Source organism: Dermochelys coriacea, chromosome 2 (genome assembly GCF_009764565.3).
Source record: "Dermochelys coriacea isolate rDerCor1 chromosome 2, rDerCor1.pri.v4, whole genome shotgun sequence".
In the NCBI taxonomy this organism is placed as follows: domain Eukaryota; kingdom Metazoa; phylum Chordata; order Testudines; family Dermochelyidae; genus Dermochelys; species Dermochelys coriacea.
The window spans coordinates 92,956,744-92,979,983 of record NC_050069.1 but is presented as its reverse complement, the minus strand read 5'-3'; the positions used below and the strand labels follow the sequence as shown (position 1 = coordinate 92,979,983).

The following is a 23,240-nucleotide window of genomic DNA, read 5'->3' as shown; positions in this document are numbered from 1 at the left end:
GCAGCTACCAGAAATCAGACTGAATACTGGTCTTGCAAACTTCATATCACAGTGCAAAACAAGTCTTTTCAATGAATATTCCTCAAGCAGTGATGCTGTCAAAATGGGTCCCAACAGTATAGTCCTGGAATAAATAGACTAGGTTCAACTCTTCATTAATAAGCAGCCTAGCTTATTACAAGAGTTACAAAGAGCTTTCACAAAACTGGGTGACTGGGCAACAAAATGGCAGATGAAATTTAGTGTTGATAAATGCAAAGTAAAATGCACATTGGAAAACTTCATCTCAACTATACATATAAAATGAGGGGGTCTAAATTAGCTGTTACCACTCAAGAAAGAGATCTTGGAGTCATTATGGATAGTTCCTTGAAAATATCCACTCAGTGTGCAGCAGCAGTCAAAAAAGCTAACAGAATGTTGGGAATCATTAGGAAAGGAATAGATAAGACAAGACAGAAAATATCATATTGCCGCCTCCTCACGACACCAGAACTAGGGGACACCAAATTAAATTAATAGGCAGAGGTTTAAAACAAGTAAAAGGAAGTATTTTTTCACACAACACCCCATAGGCAATCTGTGAAACTCCTTGCCAAGTGAAGGCCAAGACTATAACACTGTTCAAAAACAATTAGATAAATTCATGGAGGATAGGTCCATCAATAGCTATTCCCCAGGATGGGCAGGGATGGTGTCCCTAGGCTCTGTTTGCCAGAAGCTGGAAATGGCCACCAGGGGATGGACCACTTGATGACAGGGTAGATAAAAATCAATGATTTTTTTTAAAAATAAAAAAAAATATTTTTTTATTTAAATAGGCTTTTTTCCCACAAAAATAATTTTATCAAAAAAAAAATCCTATCTAAAGATAGTTTTAGTTAAGATACATTATAGCTCAAAGATATCTCATCATGGAATAGGGATTATAAATTCTAATTCTATAGTATGAGACAATATATTCATGTAATGTTTAAGCAAAGTTTTGTAAATGAGTTCCAATAGTTCATGGATTAGGGACCCAATCTTATGGGGTTCCACAGGCTTCTGTATAGATTATTTAGGTTAATCTTTCTATCTACCCAATGGGACTCAGTGCTCAGTCTAGAAGATACGATCAGAGATGCTTAGTTTTGCAGTTCTCAAACTGTGGATTTGTGTCTCCAGAGGTAACATGCTTGTTAACAGCAAAAATATTTTTAAATAAATTAATATAAGAGGTGAGAAATAACAGACCTAAACTCTATTGTCCCTCTGCAAATCTGTGTACACAGAGTCAACCCCTTACGTCTCTCTAAAAGTGCAAAGTTTCAAAAAGTTCAATGAATAGAAGATTGTTGAGGGCGGAATAGATCTGGACAAGGAGAAGAAGTCTGGAGATAAATGTGAGAAGCAAGGAACATATGCTTGTTTTGTTAAAATATTATATGTTTGCTGTTGAGGAAAAAAATCCAGAGTACTTAACATTGTTGTTTTAGTTAAATAAAACAATTTAAATGTTTGTGTGGTGATGTTCTCCTCCTAATACAACATGGCAAGAAAATCCTCCAAATATTAATGATTAACCTGTTGAATTGGAGATAGTTCACCTCCCAATGACTTCATAAATATCTGCTTCAATTACCTTTGGTAAATGAAATAACCAAACAATCATTTTTTTTCTGATATAGCTGTAAAACTAATCTGAAAAGTTTTCAAAATAAATCACTGTTTAAAAATGTATAGTGTGTACCTTCTAAAAATGAAACCTACGTCTATCTCTTCTGAGTTGTGAAGAATATGTATTACGGTTATAACAACCAACAAGAGTGCACTTTTATGCAGAAAACCATGATTAAATCAAGACTTCCTGACTAGTGATTTAAATCGTGATTTAAATAAATCAAATCCACCCTGCTTGATGATTATCTGTTCTGTTCATGCCCTCTGGGGCACCTGGCACTGGCCACTGTCAGAAGACAGGATACTGGACTAGATGGACCTTTGGTCTGACCTCATATGGCTGTTCATATGTTACCTTCAAAGTGGCAATGGGAAGTGGTTCCCTCTTCTGAAAGAGTGTGTGTATATTACACAGACATAGGCTTGCCAACCCTCCCGGTTTTGCCTGGACTCTCCCGGAATCAGACTCTATCTCCTGGAGACTACTGAAGCCAAACCAGGAGATTTTAGGCTGCTAAAAGTCTGGCGGTGCAGCGGGGCTAAGGCAGTCTCTCTGCCTGTTCTGGCTCTGTGCTGCTCCCAGAAGTGGCTGGCACGTCGCTGTGGCTCCTGGTGAGATGGGAGGGAGAAGGAGATCTCCGCATACTCTTCCGTCCCCCTGCCCCCACCCCGAGCGCCGACTCCACAGCTTCATGCTCCTGCCCAGGACAGCAGAGCCTGAGCAGGACTTTCCCCTGCAGTTGCTACTCCCAACTGCTGTAGGGATCAGTACAGGAACTTGCAGAGTAACAGAGTTTAAGACCAGAAGGGACTGAACGCCAGATAATCTAGTTGACCTCCTGTATACCACAGGCCACTAACATGGCTCAGCACCAGCACACTAACCCTAACAACTGACATTAGAATAGAGTATTACAGCTCACAGGAGACTAGAGTGTTATGTGCCACAGGGAAAGAATAGTGCCAGAGTCTGCTGCAATGGCAGGAAAATGATTGAGGTAGAGAGAGTCCCAGATAACTGGCTAGTTACCCACTCTCTATGCTGGAGAGAAAGGTTAAATAAAAAAAAAACAAACCTTTGGCCACAGTGTCGAATCAAGAGCTCATGTTCAGTTTGTAATTCACTCCAACCCCCAAATCATTTTCAGTCACTGTTTCCCAGGATAGAGTCCCCCATCCTGCAAGTCTGACCTACATTCTTTGTTTACATTTAGCCATTTAAAAACGCACATGGTTTGCTTGCGTTCAGCTTACCAAGTGATCCAGATCTCTCTATCAGTGACCTGTCGTCCTCATTATTTACTAGTTCCCAATTATTGTGTTATTTACCAACTTTATCAGTGATGATTTGAGTTTCCTTCTAGGTCACTGATAAAAATGTCAAAAAGCACAGGGCCAAGAACTGATCCCTGTGGGGACCCTCCTGGAAACGCCACCTACTCAATGACAATTCCCTATTTAGAGTTATCTTTTGAGATCTATCAGTTGTCAAGTTTTTATTCCATTGAAAGTGTGCCATGTTAATTTTATATTGGTCTAGTTTTTTAATCAAAATGTCATATGGTACCAAGTCAGATGCCTTACAAAAGTCTTATATCAACACAATTATCATTATCAATCAAACTAGTACTAAAAAAATAGATTAGTTTGACAGGATTTGTTTTTTATAAACCCATGTTGATTGGCATTAATTACTTTGTTTATTAATCAAGTCTTGTATCAGCTGCTCCATTGTCTTGCTCAGGATCAATAGACTGAAGGGTCTGCAATTTCCGGGTCACCTGGCTTACCCTTTTTAAATGTTCGTACAATGTCAACTTTCTTCCCTAGTGTTCAAGACCTATTGAAAAATCAACATTAATGGTCAAGAAAGCTGCTTAGCTAGTTCTTTTTAAACTCTTGGATGCAAATTATTTGAACCTGCTGATTTTAAAATGTCTAACTTTAGTAGCTGCTGTGTAATGCTCTCTTAAGATACTAGTGAAATAGAAAGTGTTATCATATGATATGACTACATTATATGTGTTTTCCCAAATACAGAACTGAAATATTTATTGAACATTTCTGCATTTTCTGCGTAACTATTGATAATTCTACCATTTTCATCTAGCATTTCATCTAGACCAATACTATTGTTAGGATTCTTTTGGTATGCTTTTAAAAACTCCCTCTTTATTGTCCTAAACTCTGCTGGCCATAAATTTCTACTTGTGTACTGGGGCGTACCGGCTTATTTTCACCTCTGCATCCGACTCCCTTTCTGCTTACGTAGTGGCTGCTTTGCTCACTTCCAAGATACCCATCTTTCCAAAGGATATTGGAAATACAGTGACAGTTGGTTTGAATGTTGGGGATAGGCAACAGATAATTGCTGGGGGAAATATGTGATTGTAATTCTTTCTAAATAACTGTTAAGAGTTTGATGACCCCAGCGATAAAAGGTGGAAATGTCACTTCACATTCTATAGCAGTAAATTCACTACAATGCAGTTTACAAGCACAGTAAATACAAAAACTATGTTAAAGATTATGTGAGGTTAACTTCAGCACTGCACAGTTAACTTTGCTACTACTTTTAATTTACTACTGCTATTAATTTCTTCCAAAATTGGCCAAGTGTGTAGAGAAGCAATAAAGATTGTATGGCTACTTGTAGCCAGTTCTTTAATATAGTACGTTAAATGCAACTAAGTAAGTAGCAACATAGACTTAGTTACTGTAATGAATGGCATATGATCCACTCTCCAAATTAATTAAAGTAAGATGGTTTGATAAACCAAATGGATCTGATGTATAATAGTTTCTTTCTTATAGTTAGCATTAGTGGCCTATGTTATCTTTGGGGAAAGGTTGAGAATGACCTACTCAGTTCGACATTAAATATGTCGCTACAAACTGGGGTTTTCAAAACTTTGAACAAGGGCACAGTATCCAGAAAGTAGGAAAAGTTTGAAATGTCATTGTAAGTTAGTAATATTGTGGAGTAAGATGAGGTGAGACTTCCTTGCAGTAGAAAACGTGAGGGCCAGAAAAATTAAGTGTAGTAGGGTGATTGGACTGTGAGGTTTGAGCAAATACCATACATTGAATAAAAATACTAAAGCCTTGTTTTCCGTAGAAAATTTTAGTTAAACTTTTGTCACTTGTAATTGTTCAATGTGTACAAACCATCTTGGCTAGTGTAAATTTGTGCGGTGTTCCCATGCACACAGCTAGGGTGACCAGACAGCAAGTGTGAAAAATTGGGACAGGGTGGGGGATAATAGGAGCCTATATAACAAAAAGACCTAAAAATCAGGACTGTTCCTATAAAATCGGGATATCTGGTCACCCTACACACAGCAACCATTGAAGTATCTGCAATTGTGGGAAACCTGTCCCTGATGTCATGGCTTTTATGAGTAGTAATCCACACTTGGTGTGAGTAACTACTTATTGTTTCCATGTCTAGGAACATTTATTTTCCCTAGAATTTACTCGTATACAAATCTAGTCTAGAATATGCTATTTAAACACTAGCCAAACCACATTTACAAACTGCTTTAGCTGGAGCTGTGTTTTTTAAAGTGAATATAAACATGATTGATTAACTCAGTTCAAAGCCTTGTATAGACAGCCTTATGGACAGAAGAAAGGTAAATGCACTCTGCTAGCATATTTCTGAGTAGCTTAGTTGGGGACGGATGAGGGAACAAATTGTATTTGCATCAAGATTGTAACTTTGCAGCCCACTTTCATAAGAATACTTTTCTGGCCAGTTTGATATCCACTTTGTGCTGCTTCAGTGGTGCAAAGTAGACTTTATGGACCAGAGCATTTGGCCCTACATTTTGAGGCTGTGAATCTAAAATCATTAATTATTAGTTATATGTAGGGCCTTATCAAATTCACGGCCATGAAAAACTCATCATGGACTGTGAAATCGGGTCTTCCCCTGTGAAGTCTGGTCTTTTGTGTGCTTTTACCCTATACTATACAGATTTAATGGGGGGACACCAGCATTTCAGGTTGATATTAAAAAGAACTCTGCTGCTATTTAGGCACCTAAATGAAGTACAGGCAGTCCTCGACTTTACGATGTTCGAGTTACAATGAATGGCACTTACGACACTTCTACATTGACACCCTGATTCGACTTCTGATTATAGTTTATGATGCTCGGTCGCACAATGGCAGTTCCGAGTAACGACATTCTGACTTACGACGCAGTTGTAAGGAACCAATTGTGTGGTAAGTCTGAGGACTGCCTGTAACTGAATTTTTCTACTCTACTCGAGTGATGGGGTGCTGAGTACACAAGAAATTTTGGCCACTTGATTAACTAGCTAACGGAGTTGAACTCTTTTGAAAACCTGCTACTGAATGTTTCATATTTGGTTATAAAATGCAAATATAATTTTCTCAAAAAAGTGTGGGGTTTCTGAGATGTATTGATTAGACAATCATTTCTGTACAGTTTAGGGATAGAATATTGTTTAGGTAGAATATTCTTTGCCAGGATAGCTGCAGGTTAGATGGTTCTGCTGTGGCAAACTTAAACTTGGTTTTAGTCATTTGTACATAGATGAATAGTGGATTGGAGCTGCTCTAGATTATCTCTAATTTGTGAAGTAATTCTCTAACGAGTCTCGGAATGTCTTTTACATAGTATTGCACATAAAACCAGAATGAGGACAGAACTTTGTGACATGGCTTGACCCCCGCAGTTACTCTAAGATATAGGACAAAACTATGCAGAAAACGTCTGTGATGTTCTGATCCATCACTTCCACTGGTTTTAGCATCCTCTGTAACTCCTTAATCCACTTAGTTTAAAAGATCATTTTATAATTAAAAGCTAAAATCAGGAGCAAAACATTCTGTAGAATTTAAGCAAAGACTTTATGATAATGGAATCTCTCTAAAATAAACGTTAGACTGTAAGATTTACATATATAGAAAGGTAAAACAATATTAAGATGAGATAAGCCTGTAGAAACACAACATTCTTAACTTTCCCCATTGTACCTACGTATTGCAACAAAGTCAATGTGTCCCACCACCAGAATTTCTAAAACTGTTGGCATATCTACCATTGGGCAGATCTACACTATGGGGCTAAGTCAACCTAAGTTACGCAACTCCAGCTACATGAATAATGTAGATGGAGTCTACATACCTTAGGCTGACTTCTTGCGGTGTCTATACCGCACTGAGTTTCTCCCATAGACTTAGTTTATGCTTTTTATTCCAATGAAGACTGGAGTCGACGGGAGAGCAATTGGCGGTCCATTTAGCAGGTCTTCACTCAGTGGATTGATCGCCGCGCGTCAATCCCCCTCTAAGTGGAGACAAGCCCATTGACTTAAGTGGGATCAGGATCAAGGCCCCTGACGGTTTTAAAAAATGTAATGTATGTGTCTCGGTATATAGCAATAACAGTATTTGAAAACTTCTGAGTAAATTCTGTCTTTGTGGACAGTCTGCAATAGCAAAGATCCCTTTACAGGAACTTCAGGCCTTACTGGAGTTTGCCCAATTAAGGCAGGGAAACTAAGTTTGTTATGAACGGTCATTTGGGAGAAATACCCTTGGCATGGTAAGTAAATAACAATAATTATTATCTAAATCTCTGAGGTTATAATGTATGAAAAAAATAAGGAAAATGATTGTTTGTGTTCCAATCTAATTTTTTTATAGACCAAGGAAATTATGCATTAAGATTGAGATAATCAGCTAAATTTTGCTCTCATTTGCACTAATAAATGACTGTTCACCCGGACAATTTCTGTAGCTAAAATGTAGGCAACAGAAGAACATAATATGTTTGTTTGCACCCGGGATAAAGGTTGGAGAAGGCTACATTACTTATGAGCATGAATGTATTTATAAGTAAATTACAGTGTAGTTCTGTCTTTTAGAAGCAAATAAGTCAAAACATGTTGAAAAGATTTAGGTTTTATATATTTAATTTGCTTTGAAAATGATTGGCTAAGGACCCCCTTATACACACACTTAAATCTGATAGAGAGCTATTATACTGAATCTGTACACTTTATACCTGGATAATAATATAAAGGTATATATCTGTAAAGATATGTACGCATGGCACAAGCACAATATGAATGAATCATGGTATGCTCCATAAGATTATTTTGAAAGAGAACTACTCTGGATATTACAAAGACATTCTCATAGATTAGGGTATGTATACTTTAGATCAAGACACCGATCCTATTACATAAGAGAATCTTACAGGAAAGGAAGGGTGTATGCATTTAATCTTTTTCACCTTTTACTTTCTGTTAGACACAGCACATACCAATTTTTCCCTTAATACTGAAGTTATTTTTAGTAGCAGGGTGCAATATATTGCAGAGACTACTATCTCAGCTATTTTTATGGTGAACCATAACACCCAAAAGTTAAATAATATTTCATCCACATGTCCGGGTAGTTTCATAATGAGTAATTCATTTGATTAACCATAAGTGTTCCAAATCTTAGTTGCCCAGCTGCAAGTAGTTGAAAATTTTCATTTTATTAGCTGGTTACAGGATCCATTTCAGCAGTCTGTAAAATGGGGATAATACTACCCTACTTCCATGAGAGTGTTGTGGTGATAAATGTATTAGTGTATATATAAGATGCTTCAATATGGCTTATATAAGAATGTAGCTATTTCTGCTTAGAATTATGAAGGACATTGGGCTAAGTAACCAAACTCTCTGTAGTTCGGTAGCTCTTCAGATTACCATATAATAAAACTGTTTGTTCACACAAATTTGACATACAAAATTACATATTGCAGAAGCAGATATATTACTGTTATAAATAGAAAAAATAACTCTATTGCTGATCTAAACAGAGACAGACAGTTGGTGTTCTGTAAGTTCTTAAGCAAGTTTGTGCCGTTTTCAGTTGAATTTTAAACTTTCAATTTTAAAATATCTGTGTATATGTTTATTAAGTGTCTCCAGTTGTGGGAGCTAAGCAGCATTGTGTCAGAACAGAGTTATCTGAGATCTATAAGTGAAATAAGTATTAAGTATTCTGTATTATTTTTGGTTTCAGAGTAGCAGCCGTGTTAGTCTGTATTCGCAAAAAGAAAAGGAGTACTTGTGGCACCTTAGAGACTAACAAATTTATTTGAGCATAAGCTTTCGTAAGCTACAGTTCACTTCATTGGATGCATTCAGTGGAAAATACAGTGGGGACATGATTTATATATATTAACCAAGCAGCTGTAAATTGATAGCACTGAAATGATTACATTGCATTGAAACAATTGCCAGTGCCAACAGTAAACAATGACATGTTTGCCTAACTCGCATCGTTTTCTGTGTCCTGTACCTAGAGTTTGAGAACTTCTTAGTTCTTGAGGCTTCAGAACTTTAGCAGAGGATTTGCTCTCTGCACATCAACCAGTGGCTGAATAACTTAAAAAAAATTAGGGTGCTTACATTATAATGCTTTATACCCTCACATTAAGTTCCTTTGAAAGTCATGGCATCAGACCAGGAAAGAAGCTGTTCCCAAAGGCTGAACTTGTATTCCGTAATGTGCTTAAATATTAGATCATTAGGGAAGGCAAGTGGAGAGATTTTGTATGTGTGCAGGTGTGTTTGTGTGTGTGAGAGCGAGACCCACAAATAGAACACATTGATATTAGATAAACAAAATAAAACCATATTCTTAAATCCAACTTGTACATATAACAAAAATCAGATTTCCATTGATGTAGGTAAAATTAGGCTTTCCATTCTATACATACATCTCAAGGACACCGGTACTGACCCACTTTGCTCAGATCTTGCTTGCTTGCAACAGGAATTATATTCTTCCAATTGTTTTAAGTCTCATTACTGGCTATTTTGTGAATGTACAAAAATCTGAAAGGTTTTGTTTGGTATTCATATGGCAGGCACTTATGTGGTTTTTATAGCTTCCATGGTAAATTAGCATTGGTTAAAGTGTTACTTATTTCTATTAGGTTTCAGAGTAGCAGCCATGTTAGTCTGTATTCGCAAAAAGAAAAGGAGTACTTGTGGCACCTTAGAGACTAACAAATTTATTTGAGCATCCAATGAAGCGAGCTGTAGCTCACGAAAGCTTATGCTCAAATAAATTTGTTAGTCTCTAAGGTGCCACAAGTACTCCTTTTATTTTTATTTCTGTTACATGTTTTCAGCAGCAGCAAAGTAGTTAATGCAAAGTTTCTCAGTTAAAATTTTCATTGCTGTGTCATAACAAGCTGAAATGGAGATACTGAGACAGAATGGCTGTATGACAAAATAAAGGATTTGAAAGGCAGGGAAGTAGTTCTGAATGGTTTCTGTTCAGACTTTTGTGACAGGCCATCTTTGCGCACTTTATGAAGTCTATGCTTAGCACATAATGCAGAAGCCATATTACTGGACTGGAACAGGCACAGTGTTGGTACATCAAAGAAAGCAACAGCTGTCATTGAGTTTTAGCTGTAGTACTTGTGAAGGCTTTAATCCCTGTTCCTAACCAAAGAGAACTTCCCCTCTTAAGCCTGTTTTGCTGTCTTTTCCAAGAAAAGTGCTCCTTGGGTCCTGGACCTGAAGCCTTGTCACAAAAAATACTTTTTTTTTTTTACGTCAAATTTAACACCAGGAAAAAAGGATTGAACAGATAAAATTTTAGATTTTTGTTTTTATGAAGCTAGACAAAATTTACACTGTGCACTCATATCAGAGATTTAAGAAATATTTAAGCAGTTGTTAAACTACTTGATTCCACCTGTTGAACAAGACTAAACTATTCTATCAAAAGCATTTCTGTGCTGTCCAGTAAGTACTTAAGACAGTATAAAATGTTTATGGAGGTTCTGCTAATGATGCATCTGAACTTGCTGAATATTACAGATTTTAAAGTGTGCCTGGTGGGTGTTTCCAAATGTGGTTTTAACTCTTCTTAGATTCTTGCCTTTCAGACATTAAAGCAGTATGTCAGGGGTGGCCAAACTGTGGCTCTTTTACTATTAAAATGTGGCTCGCGGAGCACCCCAAGCCCTCCCGTTCTTCACCTACCAGATTGGGGGTGGGGCGGAGAACCTCAGGACCTCTGCCTTGCAGCAGGGTTGTGTGGTCAGGGCTTCTGCCCAGCAGGGAGGGGTTTTTTTTGGGCTTCAGCCCTGCGGGGCACACCTGCCAGGGCTTTGGGGCTTCAGCAGGAGCAGGCTGAAGCCCCGGCTCCCGGCAAATGTGCTCCTGCTCTTGAACTTCTGAAGTATGTGGCTTGGAGGGCCAGTAATTTTGGCCACCCCTGCACTACATCTTGAGGATACACTGAGGACCTTCGTGGAAGGAGCCATACTTAAAAAATGTATTTTGCTTTATTACAGTTTCACATTTTCAGTCCTTATATGTTCATTATGAAAGTTTCCCAAAGATCTTTCTTTGAATATCTCATTCACAGTTATTCCAAAATAGGGATGCACAGCTTTGCTTTGTTAAGCCAAACCAGACATGTTCATGAGAGTGCCATGTATCTTTTTTAAAGCTGCTATGGAAGAATGTAGGAAAATCAGTATTATTCCATATAATTGTTAAAATATTGGAACATATAATAAATATATTAGGTGGATAAATCTGCCTCTTCTTGCCCTTAATGTGCTGGTGTTTTAATTGTGCACTGTGAAATATGGACAGTTTATTAATGCATTTTATATTGAGGAACGTTTTTTGTTTTGTTGGAAAAAACAAAAAGCAAAGTTCTGCATTTCAGGAAGGATTACTTACCTAATCATGGTACAAATTGCACTAAGTTCTGCACCTGTAGTGGTCTAACAATTTGATTATTAGTGCTCTCTACTACTAATGCATTCTCATGTCTCACTAGAGAAATGAAGCATAAAACTGCTGGTTCATTGCTGGGGCATTACATTTTCTGTGTGGATGTGATTATGGTTACACTGTTTGAATTCCCCAACTAAATTATAATCCATTACAGCAAGTCCTCTTTGAAATGTTTTACTGTAGTAAAATAAGTAGGTTACTCAAATTAAACCTTAAAAAAAGTTTAAGATGTGAGAACTGCTCCTTTTTTTTTTTTTAAGGTTTTTTTTAGCTAGAATTATGTGGAATGCCAGATTGGGGGACTGAAACTTTCTTATCAGGATGGAAATATTTGAAAATATCTGCTTTTGGAAATAGTTCCATTACTAACTTCTGTTCCAGGGCTGTTCTACTCCTGCACTGGTGCCTGACCATTTAAATAATACCACAGTAGCTATCAGATTTAAAAGACCATGACTTTTTTCCCCTTAAGGTCTTTAAAGTGCTAGGTACTGCAATGCTTCTGGTATAAATAATCATTAATGTAAAGAAAGAAAAGGTATACTTGACATTTTGGAGCATTCAGGCCAATTTCTTATTACTAGGAAAGATTGAGAAGATCAGGGACTGTCTCTTGTTCTATAATATCAGGCACTGTGAAACAATAGGGCCCAGATCTCAGTTGAGGTCCCAAGGGGCTACTAAATTACAGTTACTACTAAGAACAACTAGATTTTCCCATATGGGTTCTCTGTCTCTTCACCAAGTAAGCGGGTCTCAGTGGTTTGATCAGAGCTCAGTCAGGTTCTGAGTCAAATCGATCCTCATAGCTATGGCCCATCATCCCTGGAGGCAGTGAGGTGGTCCAAGCCACTACCACTTGTGGAAGGAGTTAGGCATCTTTTCTTAAGCCCCCCCCCCTTTTTTTTTTAAAAAAAACAAAACAAAACAAAAGGAGGATAAGTGTGTATACATATACCAAACATTTTTATAGGAATCTAAAAAAATATTTTGAGCTGAAACACTTTTAGGAATAAAAATTCAACTTTTTTGAAGTCCAGCTTTGTTTTCAAATTTTGTTTTTGCCTGTCAAATTTTAATATAAAAAAATGTAGCATGACACATTTTGGGTGCTGTATGTTGACTTGTAGGGCAGTGATGGAGTGTGGAGGGTCACTGCCCTCTTTAATTTGAATGATCCTATAATATCAATCTTAAATCAGCAGTCGTAGGGTGGGCAATTTATCACTTGTTGCTCAAGGATGTATGTGTTCTTACACTTGCCTACTAGTTCATCGAAGTGATATAAACTGGCCATCAGGAAGTTTAAACTTGAAATTAGATGAAGGTTTCTAACTATCAGAGGAGTGAAGTTCTGGAACAGCCTTCCAAGGGGAGCAGTGGGGGCAAAAAACATATCTGGCTTCAAAACTAAGCTTGATAAATTTATGGAGGGGATGGTATGATGGGATAGCCTAATTTTGGCAATTGATCTTTGACTATTAGCGGTAGATATGCCCAATGGACTGTGATATGCCCGATGGGGTGGGATCTGAGTTGTTATAGATAATTTTTTCCTGGGTATCTGGGTGGTGAGTCTTGCCCACATGCTCAGGGTTTAGCTGATTGCCATATTTCAGGTCAGGAAGGAATTTTCCTCCCGGGCAGATTGGCAGAGGCCCTGCAGGGGTTTCACCTTCCTCTGCTGCGTGGGGCATGGGTCACTTGCTGGAGGATTCTCTGCACCTTCAAGTCTTTAAACCACGATTTGAGGACTTCAGTAGCTCAGACATAGATTAGGAGTTTTACAGGAGTGGGTGGGTGGCTGGGTGAGATTCTGTGGCCTGCGTTGTGCAGGAGGTCAGACTAGATGATCATAGTGGTCCCTTCTGATCTTAAAGTCTATGATTCTATGACACTAATAATAATGTTGCTTGCTTTCTTATAGATTATTGAATCACTGGGGATTATTATTTATAAAGCGCTGGACTATGGCTTGAAGGAGAATGAAGAGCGAGAACTAAGTCCTCCCTTGGAGCAGCTTATAGATCACATGACCAATACTGTGGCGGTAGATAGAAGTAAAGATGAAGGCTATGAGGCTCTGGATGAAGGTGTGGAGGAAGATGAAGATGAAAAAGAGGAACTTGAGGTCATTCACTCCTATAAAGATGTCATGAAGGTATAGTAATAGCCAATTTACATGGTACTTTGCTGTAAAAAAAACTCTTTTCACCACTAAGGCCGCGTCTTCGCTACAAAGTTATATCAAGCTAACTTTTATGTTGGCATACAGCCACTGGAATTACAAAATTGCTTGTGTGTGTGCACACTTGGATCCTTGTGTTGGCAGTGCTCCTTCTCACCAGAAGTACTTGTATCAATTGTATTGTCAGTGTGGGGCATTGTGTGATGGCTCCCGAAAGCCAGTAACAGTCAATGTAAGCAAGGCAGTGTCTGTACTAACACTTTGTCAACCTAATTATATCAACTGTGATTCTACGTTGCTTGGGGAGGTGGTGTTACTAAATTGGCGAAGAGAGGCACTTGCATCAGGAGGAGCCAAATTTAAGTGAAGACACTTCCACAGTGAGGTCGATGAAAAGCAGCTTACATTGACCTAACCCTATAGTTTAGACCAGGCTCATCGCAACAAGTCTATTTTCTGTGCTAGCTTCAAACATGATACTGCCAGCGTGGTAGTCTAGTTTCCTTAGTTAATACATTTGTAAGTGTAATACACTGATAGTATTTTGTCTTTGACAGTAAACAATAGAAATTAAATGATCAGCTAGCATTCCCGATACTTGATATTGGGACAGTCTAATTAGTCCATTCTGATTTTGTCCTCAAACTGGATGTTAAATCTTTTAGCATGACATCTGCTTAATTCTTTCATACCCACCTTGAAATGAGAGAGGCTGTTTCAGTAATATGCACCAGCTCATTACTCCAATGTTCCTGTAGATATGTTCCTCTTTCCTCACCCACTTCTCTACTGAAGGGAATGCCTGCTCTTAAGAGTAGTTCTTTTGTGCATAGTGACTCAGGGTACGCTATTTCACTCTAAGGTTTGCGATTAGTGACATTTGGAAGTAACAGCTTATGAGTTTTAAGTACAGTGCAATTTCTAATGTCAACTTCGCTACTCTTGACAATTATTTCAAAGTGGTTAATTCTCTATTTTCCGATAAAGAGCCTTTGACAGAGCTCTTAGAATTGTATATGATCTCTTTGTAGTATTGAAGAGGGTAGAAATAAACACAGACACTGGATTTTCACATTGCTTTTATTTTCAGCAGTGCAGTCTTCATAATATTATAATCTATTTACTACATCAGTATTGAAGAGGCATTTAGTATAGACTAGAGAGTGGCACTTCATTGCTCATGTAGATCGAGCACTGTTTATTCACTTTAAGTGCAAATGGATTTTCAGGGTTGAGGACCATCGAAGGCAGAATCTTAGCTTGGACGTCCCGAGAATGGGAATGTAGCTGTGGAAGTGGAGGCTGGAAGAGTTCTAGCAGTAATGAATTCCCCATTAGAACAGAATGGGCAAAGTGTGTTTCAGCTAACAGGCTCCACAGAAACTATAAATACTCAGAAGCCCATCGAAAGTGGCCTCTTCTGGTCTTCTGAAAAGATATTGGGGTGGAGAGGAATGCTGCAAGGAGATCTGGGTGGAAGTAAAATTTGCTTGGGGTGGTATAAGGAAAAAACTCTATGTAAATAATTAAGATTGTGCTGTGACCGTGACCGCTGGAAGGTGTTAATGGCTGCCACAAATTGCAGACTTGGTTAAAGGTGATGGGTGTGCCCCTCATAGCAAAACCTTCCATTCCTCCTCCCCCCCATGCCAGGGGCTCTGAATGGAGTATGCCCCCCAGTCCCTTCTCCCTAACATTGCAGGGCCTCTGTGTCTCTCCTTTTTTTCCTTCTCCTCCAAAGTACCTTCCTTCTCACTGGATTATTAAGGCATCTCTTTCTCCTTTCTCTTTCCCTCCTTCCCCCCCACCATGGAGCGGACTTTGGAGAAGCAGCACGCTAGGAATGAGGAAGGAATGAAGCTTCTTTCATTCTCTTTGGATTAGAAGGGATGGGCAGATGCATGCTCCCGTTAGGGTGACCAGATGTCCCAATTTTATAGGGACAGTCCCAATATTTGGGGCTTTCTTATATAGGCACCTATTGCCCTCCCCCATCCCCTGTTCCAATTTTTTACACTTGTTGTCTGGTCACCCTAGCTCCACTACTCGGAGCAGGCTTTGGGATGCAGTGCACTAGGCAAGAGAGAGCCAGGAGAGGCCCTAGCCATTTTGCTAGCCATGGAGGAAAATACCCCCAGCAGTTGAGCTTAAAAAAAAAAAAAGAAAAAGATGGCAGAGCAAAGGGGAGGACAATAAGCCAAGTGGCTCAGCAATTCGGTGCCCCCTGGAAGTTGGTGCACAGGGTGACCAACCTACTCACTTGCCCATAGGACTAGCCCTGGAGAAAGGATGGAAGACACTTTCACTTTCCTCTCCCTATGCCTTCCTCTTCTGTAGGGAGAGCGAAGAACAACTTTTTAAGTGCTAATGGCTTTTTCAGTTGTCACCAAAATCAATAGGGTTCTGGCCGTTGATATCTAGAACAGTACCTGAAATTCTGGAGTTAATCGGATGCGGTGTTGAAAATTTATATTACAGACAGAAAAGCTGAGTGTAGGGCCTCATTTAGATCAGCCAAAAATGCCCACTCTAGGCTGAAACGCATATTGCTCAACTTTATTGTGTAAACTAATAAATGGGAAAAATTAGTGAAAATATTTTCCTTTAGTGGTGATTGCATGCACTGTAATCCTGAGACCATGTTGTTTATTAGGTACAGAAAACATGCAAGAATGTACCCACAAATTGTCTGAAGAGTGAATGTGGCTGTTTTGTGTACCACTTTTAACACTGTATTCTGTAGTACTCTTTCTGCGACTGTTATGATGATTGATCAGCTTTAAAATGCTAAACACTGTTTGAGTGGAAGATATTGGAGGGATGTTTGCTGCAATTACATGTTTAACATTTTAAGTACTCACATATATCTCTACGTAAAAGAATAAATGGACACAAATCGGACGTCAAGAATTATAACATTCAACAACCAGTCGGAGAACACTTCAGTCTCTTTGGTCGCTTGATTACAGACCTAAAAGTGGCAATTCTTCAACAAAAAAACTTCAAAACAGACTCCAGCGAGAGATTGCTGAATTGGAATTAATTTGCAAACTGGATACAATTAACTTAAATAAAGACTGGGAATGGATGTGTCATTACACAAAACTATTTCCCCTTGTTTATTTCCCCTCCTACTGTTCTTGTCAACTGCTGGAAATGGCCCACCTTGATTATCACTACAAAAGGTCCTGTGTTGTGTGTCGTCTCGTCTCTGTCCCTCCTCCCCGCTTTCCTGCTGGTAATAGCTCACCTTTCCTGATCACTCTTGTTATAGTGTGTATGGTAACACCCATTGTTTCATGTTCTCTGTGTATATAAACTCTCCCCACTATATTTTCCACTTTACGTATCCAATGAAGTGAGCTGTAGCTCACGAAAGCTTATGCTCTAATAAATTTGTTAGTGTCTAAGGTGCCACAAGTGCTCCTTTTCTTTTTATCCATATTATAGTAACTGTAGCTTTTATACTGTTTCAAAATATGTTTGAGGTTCTCATTATTTTGATAAAACATAGAGGAAGGAAGCATTTTACTAATGCAATTAACCTTAGTGTGAAGTCACTGGGACTATGCACAAGAATAAGGTGAATGTGATCCCCTGTGTTGCCCTGGTTGATCCAGAACAAAATGTTACACTGCCCTGCACAAATCTCAAATGAAAAGCAACCTGGTAATTTTTGTTCATTTGTCTGGTTGCAGTAAGGGATATGCTTGGGACCTAGTTTTGTGAGATTTTGTACATCTCCTGAGACAGGTTGAGCAGTTCCAACTCTCTGATGTCAATGGGAGACGAGGGCATCCGGCGGCATCTCTAGGAGACATTGAATCCTTGATGTCTAGTTGAGAGGTAAAGGGCAATATGCCCTTTCTAGCCCCAGTTCAGAAAAGCAATTAAGCATGTGCTGAATTGGGACTCTTAAAGAATACATCTTTTGTCAGGCCACAGAGTAATTTTAGAGGAGATAACGTATCTGGTTGCTGTTGGTGGGAAAGAAAGTTGTCATTTTGAAAAAAACATGGAAGAAGGAAACCACCAAATGGGGAGGGGTTGGCTAATCAAGCTCAGATGCATAAATTTTTTTTGCCATAAGCCAGAAAACACGCATTTGTATGCACAAGTGTACATGTAGTATAGTGTAGTGCTATGTATAGTGTAGTGTAGTATAGTGATATGCTGGCGGTAAAGGTTGAGTAGGTTTTTGAAGCCCTTACTGCAGTTTCTGCAACCAAGTAAAAGGAAGGTTTGGGATGTTTTCATGTCAGTGTGAGATTTCTCATTACCCTAGTACACATAATTTATCACAGGTTAACAGAAAAAAAATTATGGGAGCATTGTGTTAAAATATTGGCAGCATATCATTGATTTACTAGTAAAATATTATAAAAAGGTTACCAAAAAGTATGTATTAATTTTAACTCTTTGTAACACATATTTCATATTTATTTGGAAATGTATGTCTGATTCCTTATGGATACCAAGTATTAGTACTACGTTAATCTGAGTTTTGTTTTACTTTTTTTATTAGAATCCATAGACTTTTCAGTTTTTCTTGTGCATCTTTTTTTATAATTTAGTAGCTACAAGCTTTGCACTGTGACTGGTCTTCATTCAGCTGACTACATAACACTGCAGAATGTCTTAGTGCATTACCCATACATAAGCAACAACATTATTCTGCCACATTTTCCACATAAGTGTGGATCTATGAGATTCTTTCTACTTGCTTCACTTTCAACCACGCCTTTCCCAGGGTAAACACGTGTCAGATGTGGCAGAAAAGTTTTTTTCAGTTGTGAAATATGTGCAGGCTATACCTTCATTTATCCAGTGACTATCACACAACAGCATGTGGTCTTGTAACCATGAGACTCAATTATTGTAGTTCTCTGTGAGCATGGCTTACAATAAAGTTTTATCTTTTGCTTGCAGCTTGTAGAGAATGCTAACACAGGTTTATTTGCTGATTTGAGCAATGAAGTGAGCTGTAGCTCACGAAAGCTTGTGCTTGGATGGATTTGTTAGTCTCTAAGGTGCCACAAGTACTCCTTTTCTTTTTGCGAATACAGACTAACACTGCTGCTACTCTGAAACCTGTTATTATGTCTTGCCCACCCTGCAATTTTTATTGTTTGCCTGTAAAGTGGAAGATTGACGTTACATTGTCCCTACTGATTTTTAAAGTCCTTAACTGTATAGTCCTTGGTTATATACTAGGGGGTCACACATTTCATAGCTTCTGTAGGCCAAGCTCATTACGTATACCACATTCCTATGTTTTCCCCAACATGTTCCCTGTGTGCCACATTCCCATCTCCATCTATTTCAGGGACTCCCAGCAACTCTCCCCACCCCTGACCACATACCTGGAGCTCTTTGTGTTCCCTGTTTTCCCCATGGCAGGGGTTCTGCATGCCATCCCATTCCCACCTCCACCACCTGCCATGAGCTCTGTCCCCCCATGGTCTCCTCCCTCCATAGCATTTTCCCCATTGTCATCCCCCATGCTAGGGGCTATGTGTGCTCCCTTCCTTGCCTCCCAACATACCAGGCTCCTGTATTTTTCCCCATGCCAGAAAGGCTATATGCACCCCTATTCTCCCCCATACCAAGGTCCCTCAATTTCCCACTGCCACAACTTAATTCACCCCATCTCCCATGCTGGAGTTCCCCATTTGCCCCTAGCCCCAGGGGTTCATGCACCCATTACTGCTCTCCCAAAAATCATTATTATTTATCTTCTTTCTCTCTGGGAGATGAGTCTTGCGTGTCTGGGAGATGAGTCACTTCTGGTGTCAGTATGTTGAATTCTATTGGGAGGATGGACAGAGATATGTGGTATTGTTATGATGGAAGGTGTTAATAGGGTGGTGCCCTCAACTGGTTTTTGATCTATTCTATAGACATTTACAGTGGTGCTTAGAGCTGTGGCTCTACTAAAGGGAGAAAAGGGGATTCCATGGCTTTCTGTGACCTCCATGATTTCTGCAGGGGCCAGTGTGGCTGACCCGAGGGTCGCCCAAGCAGCTGGCTCCTGGGCCAGCGACTCAGATGGCCCCCGGGACAGCCACACCAGCCGTGGCCCCAGGCTGGCCCCACGGCTGGCCGGTTGGAGCATCTGCGGTCCACTGGCCCCTGGTAGCTGGTGCCGCTGGCCCCAGGCATCGCCCCCAGCAGCAGCCCCTCCACACACCCCCAGTAGCAGTCCTCCCTCACTTCCCCAGCACCCCTCCTCGCAAGATTTAATCACGGTATGGCCTGTGAGCTGTCCAGGACTTTTACTAAAAGTACCCATTACTAAATCGTAGCCTAACTCATGCGACATGAGTTATCTCCAGGTAAAAAAAACAGTGAAGACAAGACCTTTTAGCAGAGGTATAGTGCCTACCTCACAGTAAAACTGAAGTGCCTTGTCTTTCCTATGTATTTACCTTGGGATAGCTCATACTGTTGATTATCCTGAGGTAAAAAATGCACCTTTTTATTTAACAATGAAGACAAGTCCTTAGAGAATCTAAACTTAGGGTTGCAGACTCCAGGGACACTCAAAAGTATACTTGTCTGGGCAGTGTGAAATAAAACTTTGTTTAGGACTAAGAATAAGGGCATGGTGTTGTTTAAACCCCAATATCTGATGGTCCCTAGTGACCTTGCTGTAGCTGGCAAGTATCTATTCACAAGAGGTGGGAAAGGGACAAATGGAGTACAGTTCTGACAAAATCAGCTTTGGCAAATAACCACTTATGAGAAAGATGGTGTTTTAAGAGGATATGGAGAAACTTCCATACAGCTGCTCTGTATTCTTTAGCAGCCATTTGGCTATATCAGGGGTTCTCAAACTTCATTGCACCACAACACCCTTCTGACAACAAAAATTACTACATGACCCCAGAAAGGGGGGGGCGCTGAAGCTTGAGCCCACCCAAGCCCCGCTACCCTAGGCAGGAGGGGACGGGGAGGCAAAGCTGAAGCCCAAGGGCTTCAGCCCCGGGTTGGGGGGCCCAAAGCTGAAGCCCCAAGGGCTTTGGCCCTGGGTGATGTGGCTTGGACTTTGGCTCTGAGCCCCAGCAAGTCTAATGCCAGCCCTAGGGACCCCATTAAAATGGGGTCGTGACCACTTTGGGAATCCCAAACCACATTTTGAGAACCGCTAGGCTATATGTCTTTTGAGTCTAGTAATGTCCTCTCTCACACACCAAACTGCTGTACAGATTCTCTCCAGCATTTAAAGGTCCATTTGCAAAGGAGATTTTGTTTGCCTTGTAGATTACTAATAAGTCTTGATACATTTCACAATGGCACTAGGACAAATGTGAGGAGGGGATGACAGCAGTGGGAACTGATGAGAGTGGTTAATGTGTAGTAAAGTTTTTCCCTTTTGGGTTACTAGTTCAGACTTGACTGACGCTGCTGTTGACCAGAAATAATTAGCATCTAATAACTGCTTCATGAATTCTGTGCTGATGAGCTGTGCCTGTTTCCTAGGGACAGATCGTCATTTCACAAAAACAATTGCTTGCACCCTCGCTGACCACCTCAGCAGTGAAGCACACGACTCAAAAGAGCATGGACACAGAACTACTTTCTCATCCTTCCCAGTGGCCCTCCCTATGTCATAGTTGAGACACAGTGGGGAGAGTGGAACTGCTGCTTCCTACCTGTTATGGACAAATACAGAACTTAATTTTCCAGTGCTGACAAATAGGCTCCATTCATGAGTAATAAACTCACTTTAAAAATGTCAGAATGGCAATTTCCTGATTTGTGTGAAAGTTGATGTTTTCTTTTGGGATGGATGCATCATTTGCAGTATTGTGCAATATCAGTGGTGCTGTGTAAAAGGTTGTAAACAAGACAATAGTTGATACTTCATGTTGTATGAATGGTGACTTGTATATCTTTGTTCATAAGAAAACATCAGCCAGAGCAAATTGTGGCTGCTTTCAAACACCATACATCAGAGATTTTAATTGCTCTTTTTTTAAAAGAGACAATCCTTAAAGTAAGTTTAGATTCAAGATTAGATGGCTCATAAGTTTTAATAGTTTTAACTTCTTTGAACGGATCTTTAATGATTTGAAAATTTACAATGGGGATACTGATCTGCATGTGTTTTGTTTTCCAGCAGTCTGAAAGCAGTATAGATTTATAGCCAGGAGTCTGAAAGCAGTATAGTATAGCCATTCAGGGATTGTGTTGATTTATAGATGAAAGGAAGAGAGTGTCTCATCTCAGTTTCCATGCTAATTTAAGTGCCATAACTACAGATGGATGAGGAAGTAGTATTTGGATTTGTTTTAGGCTACATTTTGTATTTTGACAGGTTTCAGAGTAGCAGCCGTGTTAGTCTGTATTTGCAAAAAGAAAAGGAGTACTTGTGGCACCTTAGAGACTAAGAAATTTAACCTGTCATTATGCAAGGCACTGAATTTAGCCGTATAGAGTGGAAATCTGTCAATTTCATGAAAAAACTTGTACAGATACAGACAGACATCATCTTCCTCTCCAAATGCAAACAGATGGACATCATACCAAAGGGACTGAAGGTAAAAAATCCATTACAATCTACATACCACACAGACTATGCTGACAGCTTGTGCCACACACTCTCAAAGAAACTGCGGAACCACCTGATCAACATCCTCTACAGCAAACAGGGAAAGATTAAGAATGAGCTCTCAAATTTTTTAAATTTGTTAGTCTCTAAGGTGCCACAAGTACTCCTTTTCATTTTGTATTTTGAAGCTGAATCTGGAGGTAGGATTTTACGAGTTCCAAAACTCTGGAAACTTGCAAGACTTCAACCCAGAATGGGCCAGTTAATATCATGAGATTTTTCACCAATTTGAATGCCAGGTTGGGGTGTAATTCTTCAAAGATGTTTGAGATTTGGAAGCTCTTCTTTGAGTAACATCCCTATTGGTGCTCCATTTCAGGAGTACATGTGTGCCCTTGCACCTTCAACTGGAGATTTTTGGCAGCAGTGCCTATTTGGTCCTTACATGAGCCTTAACTATCCTTGTGCCCCATACCGAGAGTATATAGAGCTGTGATGGACAAACTGCCCTCAGTTCTTTCTCAACTGCCATCAGCCTGAAACAGAAAGACCAGTGGTGCCTGCTTATTTAGTTAGGTACCCAGTTTCTTCTTACAGTTTAGTTAACTGTCAGTTTATTAGCTCTAGCAGACTAGTTTAACAGTTTCTGTAATAGTTTGATTTTTAATGTTAGTTTTAGTCAGGTTTATTTTCTTTCCAATGGAGTTTTTTTCCCTGGTGTATGATTAAATCTCCCTCTTAATGATGGAGTCAGGCACTGCCTATTGGTAGTCATGTCTAGTGGTCATACTGGAGGTCAAAGCCTGACAAAGGGTTGGGACTGGGTCAAGGGCAGTGCTGAAATCAAGATCTGCGGACAGGCTGGGGTCAGAACCAAAATCAGAGACCGTAGACAAGCCAGAATCAGTACCATAGCCAGAATCCAGGAGCAAGCCAGGGCCAGAAGCTGGTGGTCAGAGTCTATAGACAAATCAGAATCAGTACAGTAACTGAGGTCCTGGTGCAAGCCAGGGTGTCAAAGTCAGGTTGTCAG

General features: G+C 39.6%; 1 protein-coding gene across 3 annotated transcripts in view; it reads left to right on the top strand.

The window, feature by feature from the left end:
* SPIRE1 (spire type actin nucleation factor 1) overlaps window positions 1-23,240 on the top strand; it is a 169,427-nt gene that overhangs the window by 51,694 nt on the left and 94,493 nt on the right. For all 3 annotated transcript variants that reach the window (XM_038391720.2, XM_038391717.2, XM_038391719.2), the window contains exon 3: window positions 13,393-13,626. In XM_038391720.2, the coding sequence (XP_038247648.1) occupies window positions 13,393-13,626 (234 nt within the window). The remainder of the gene's footprint in view (window positions 1-13,392; window positions 13,627-23,240) is intronic.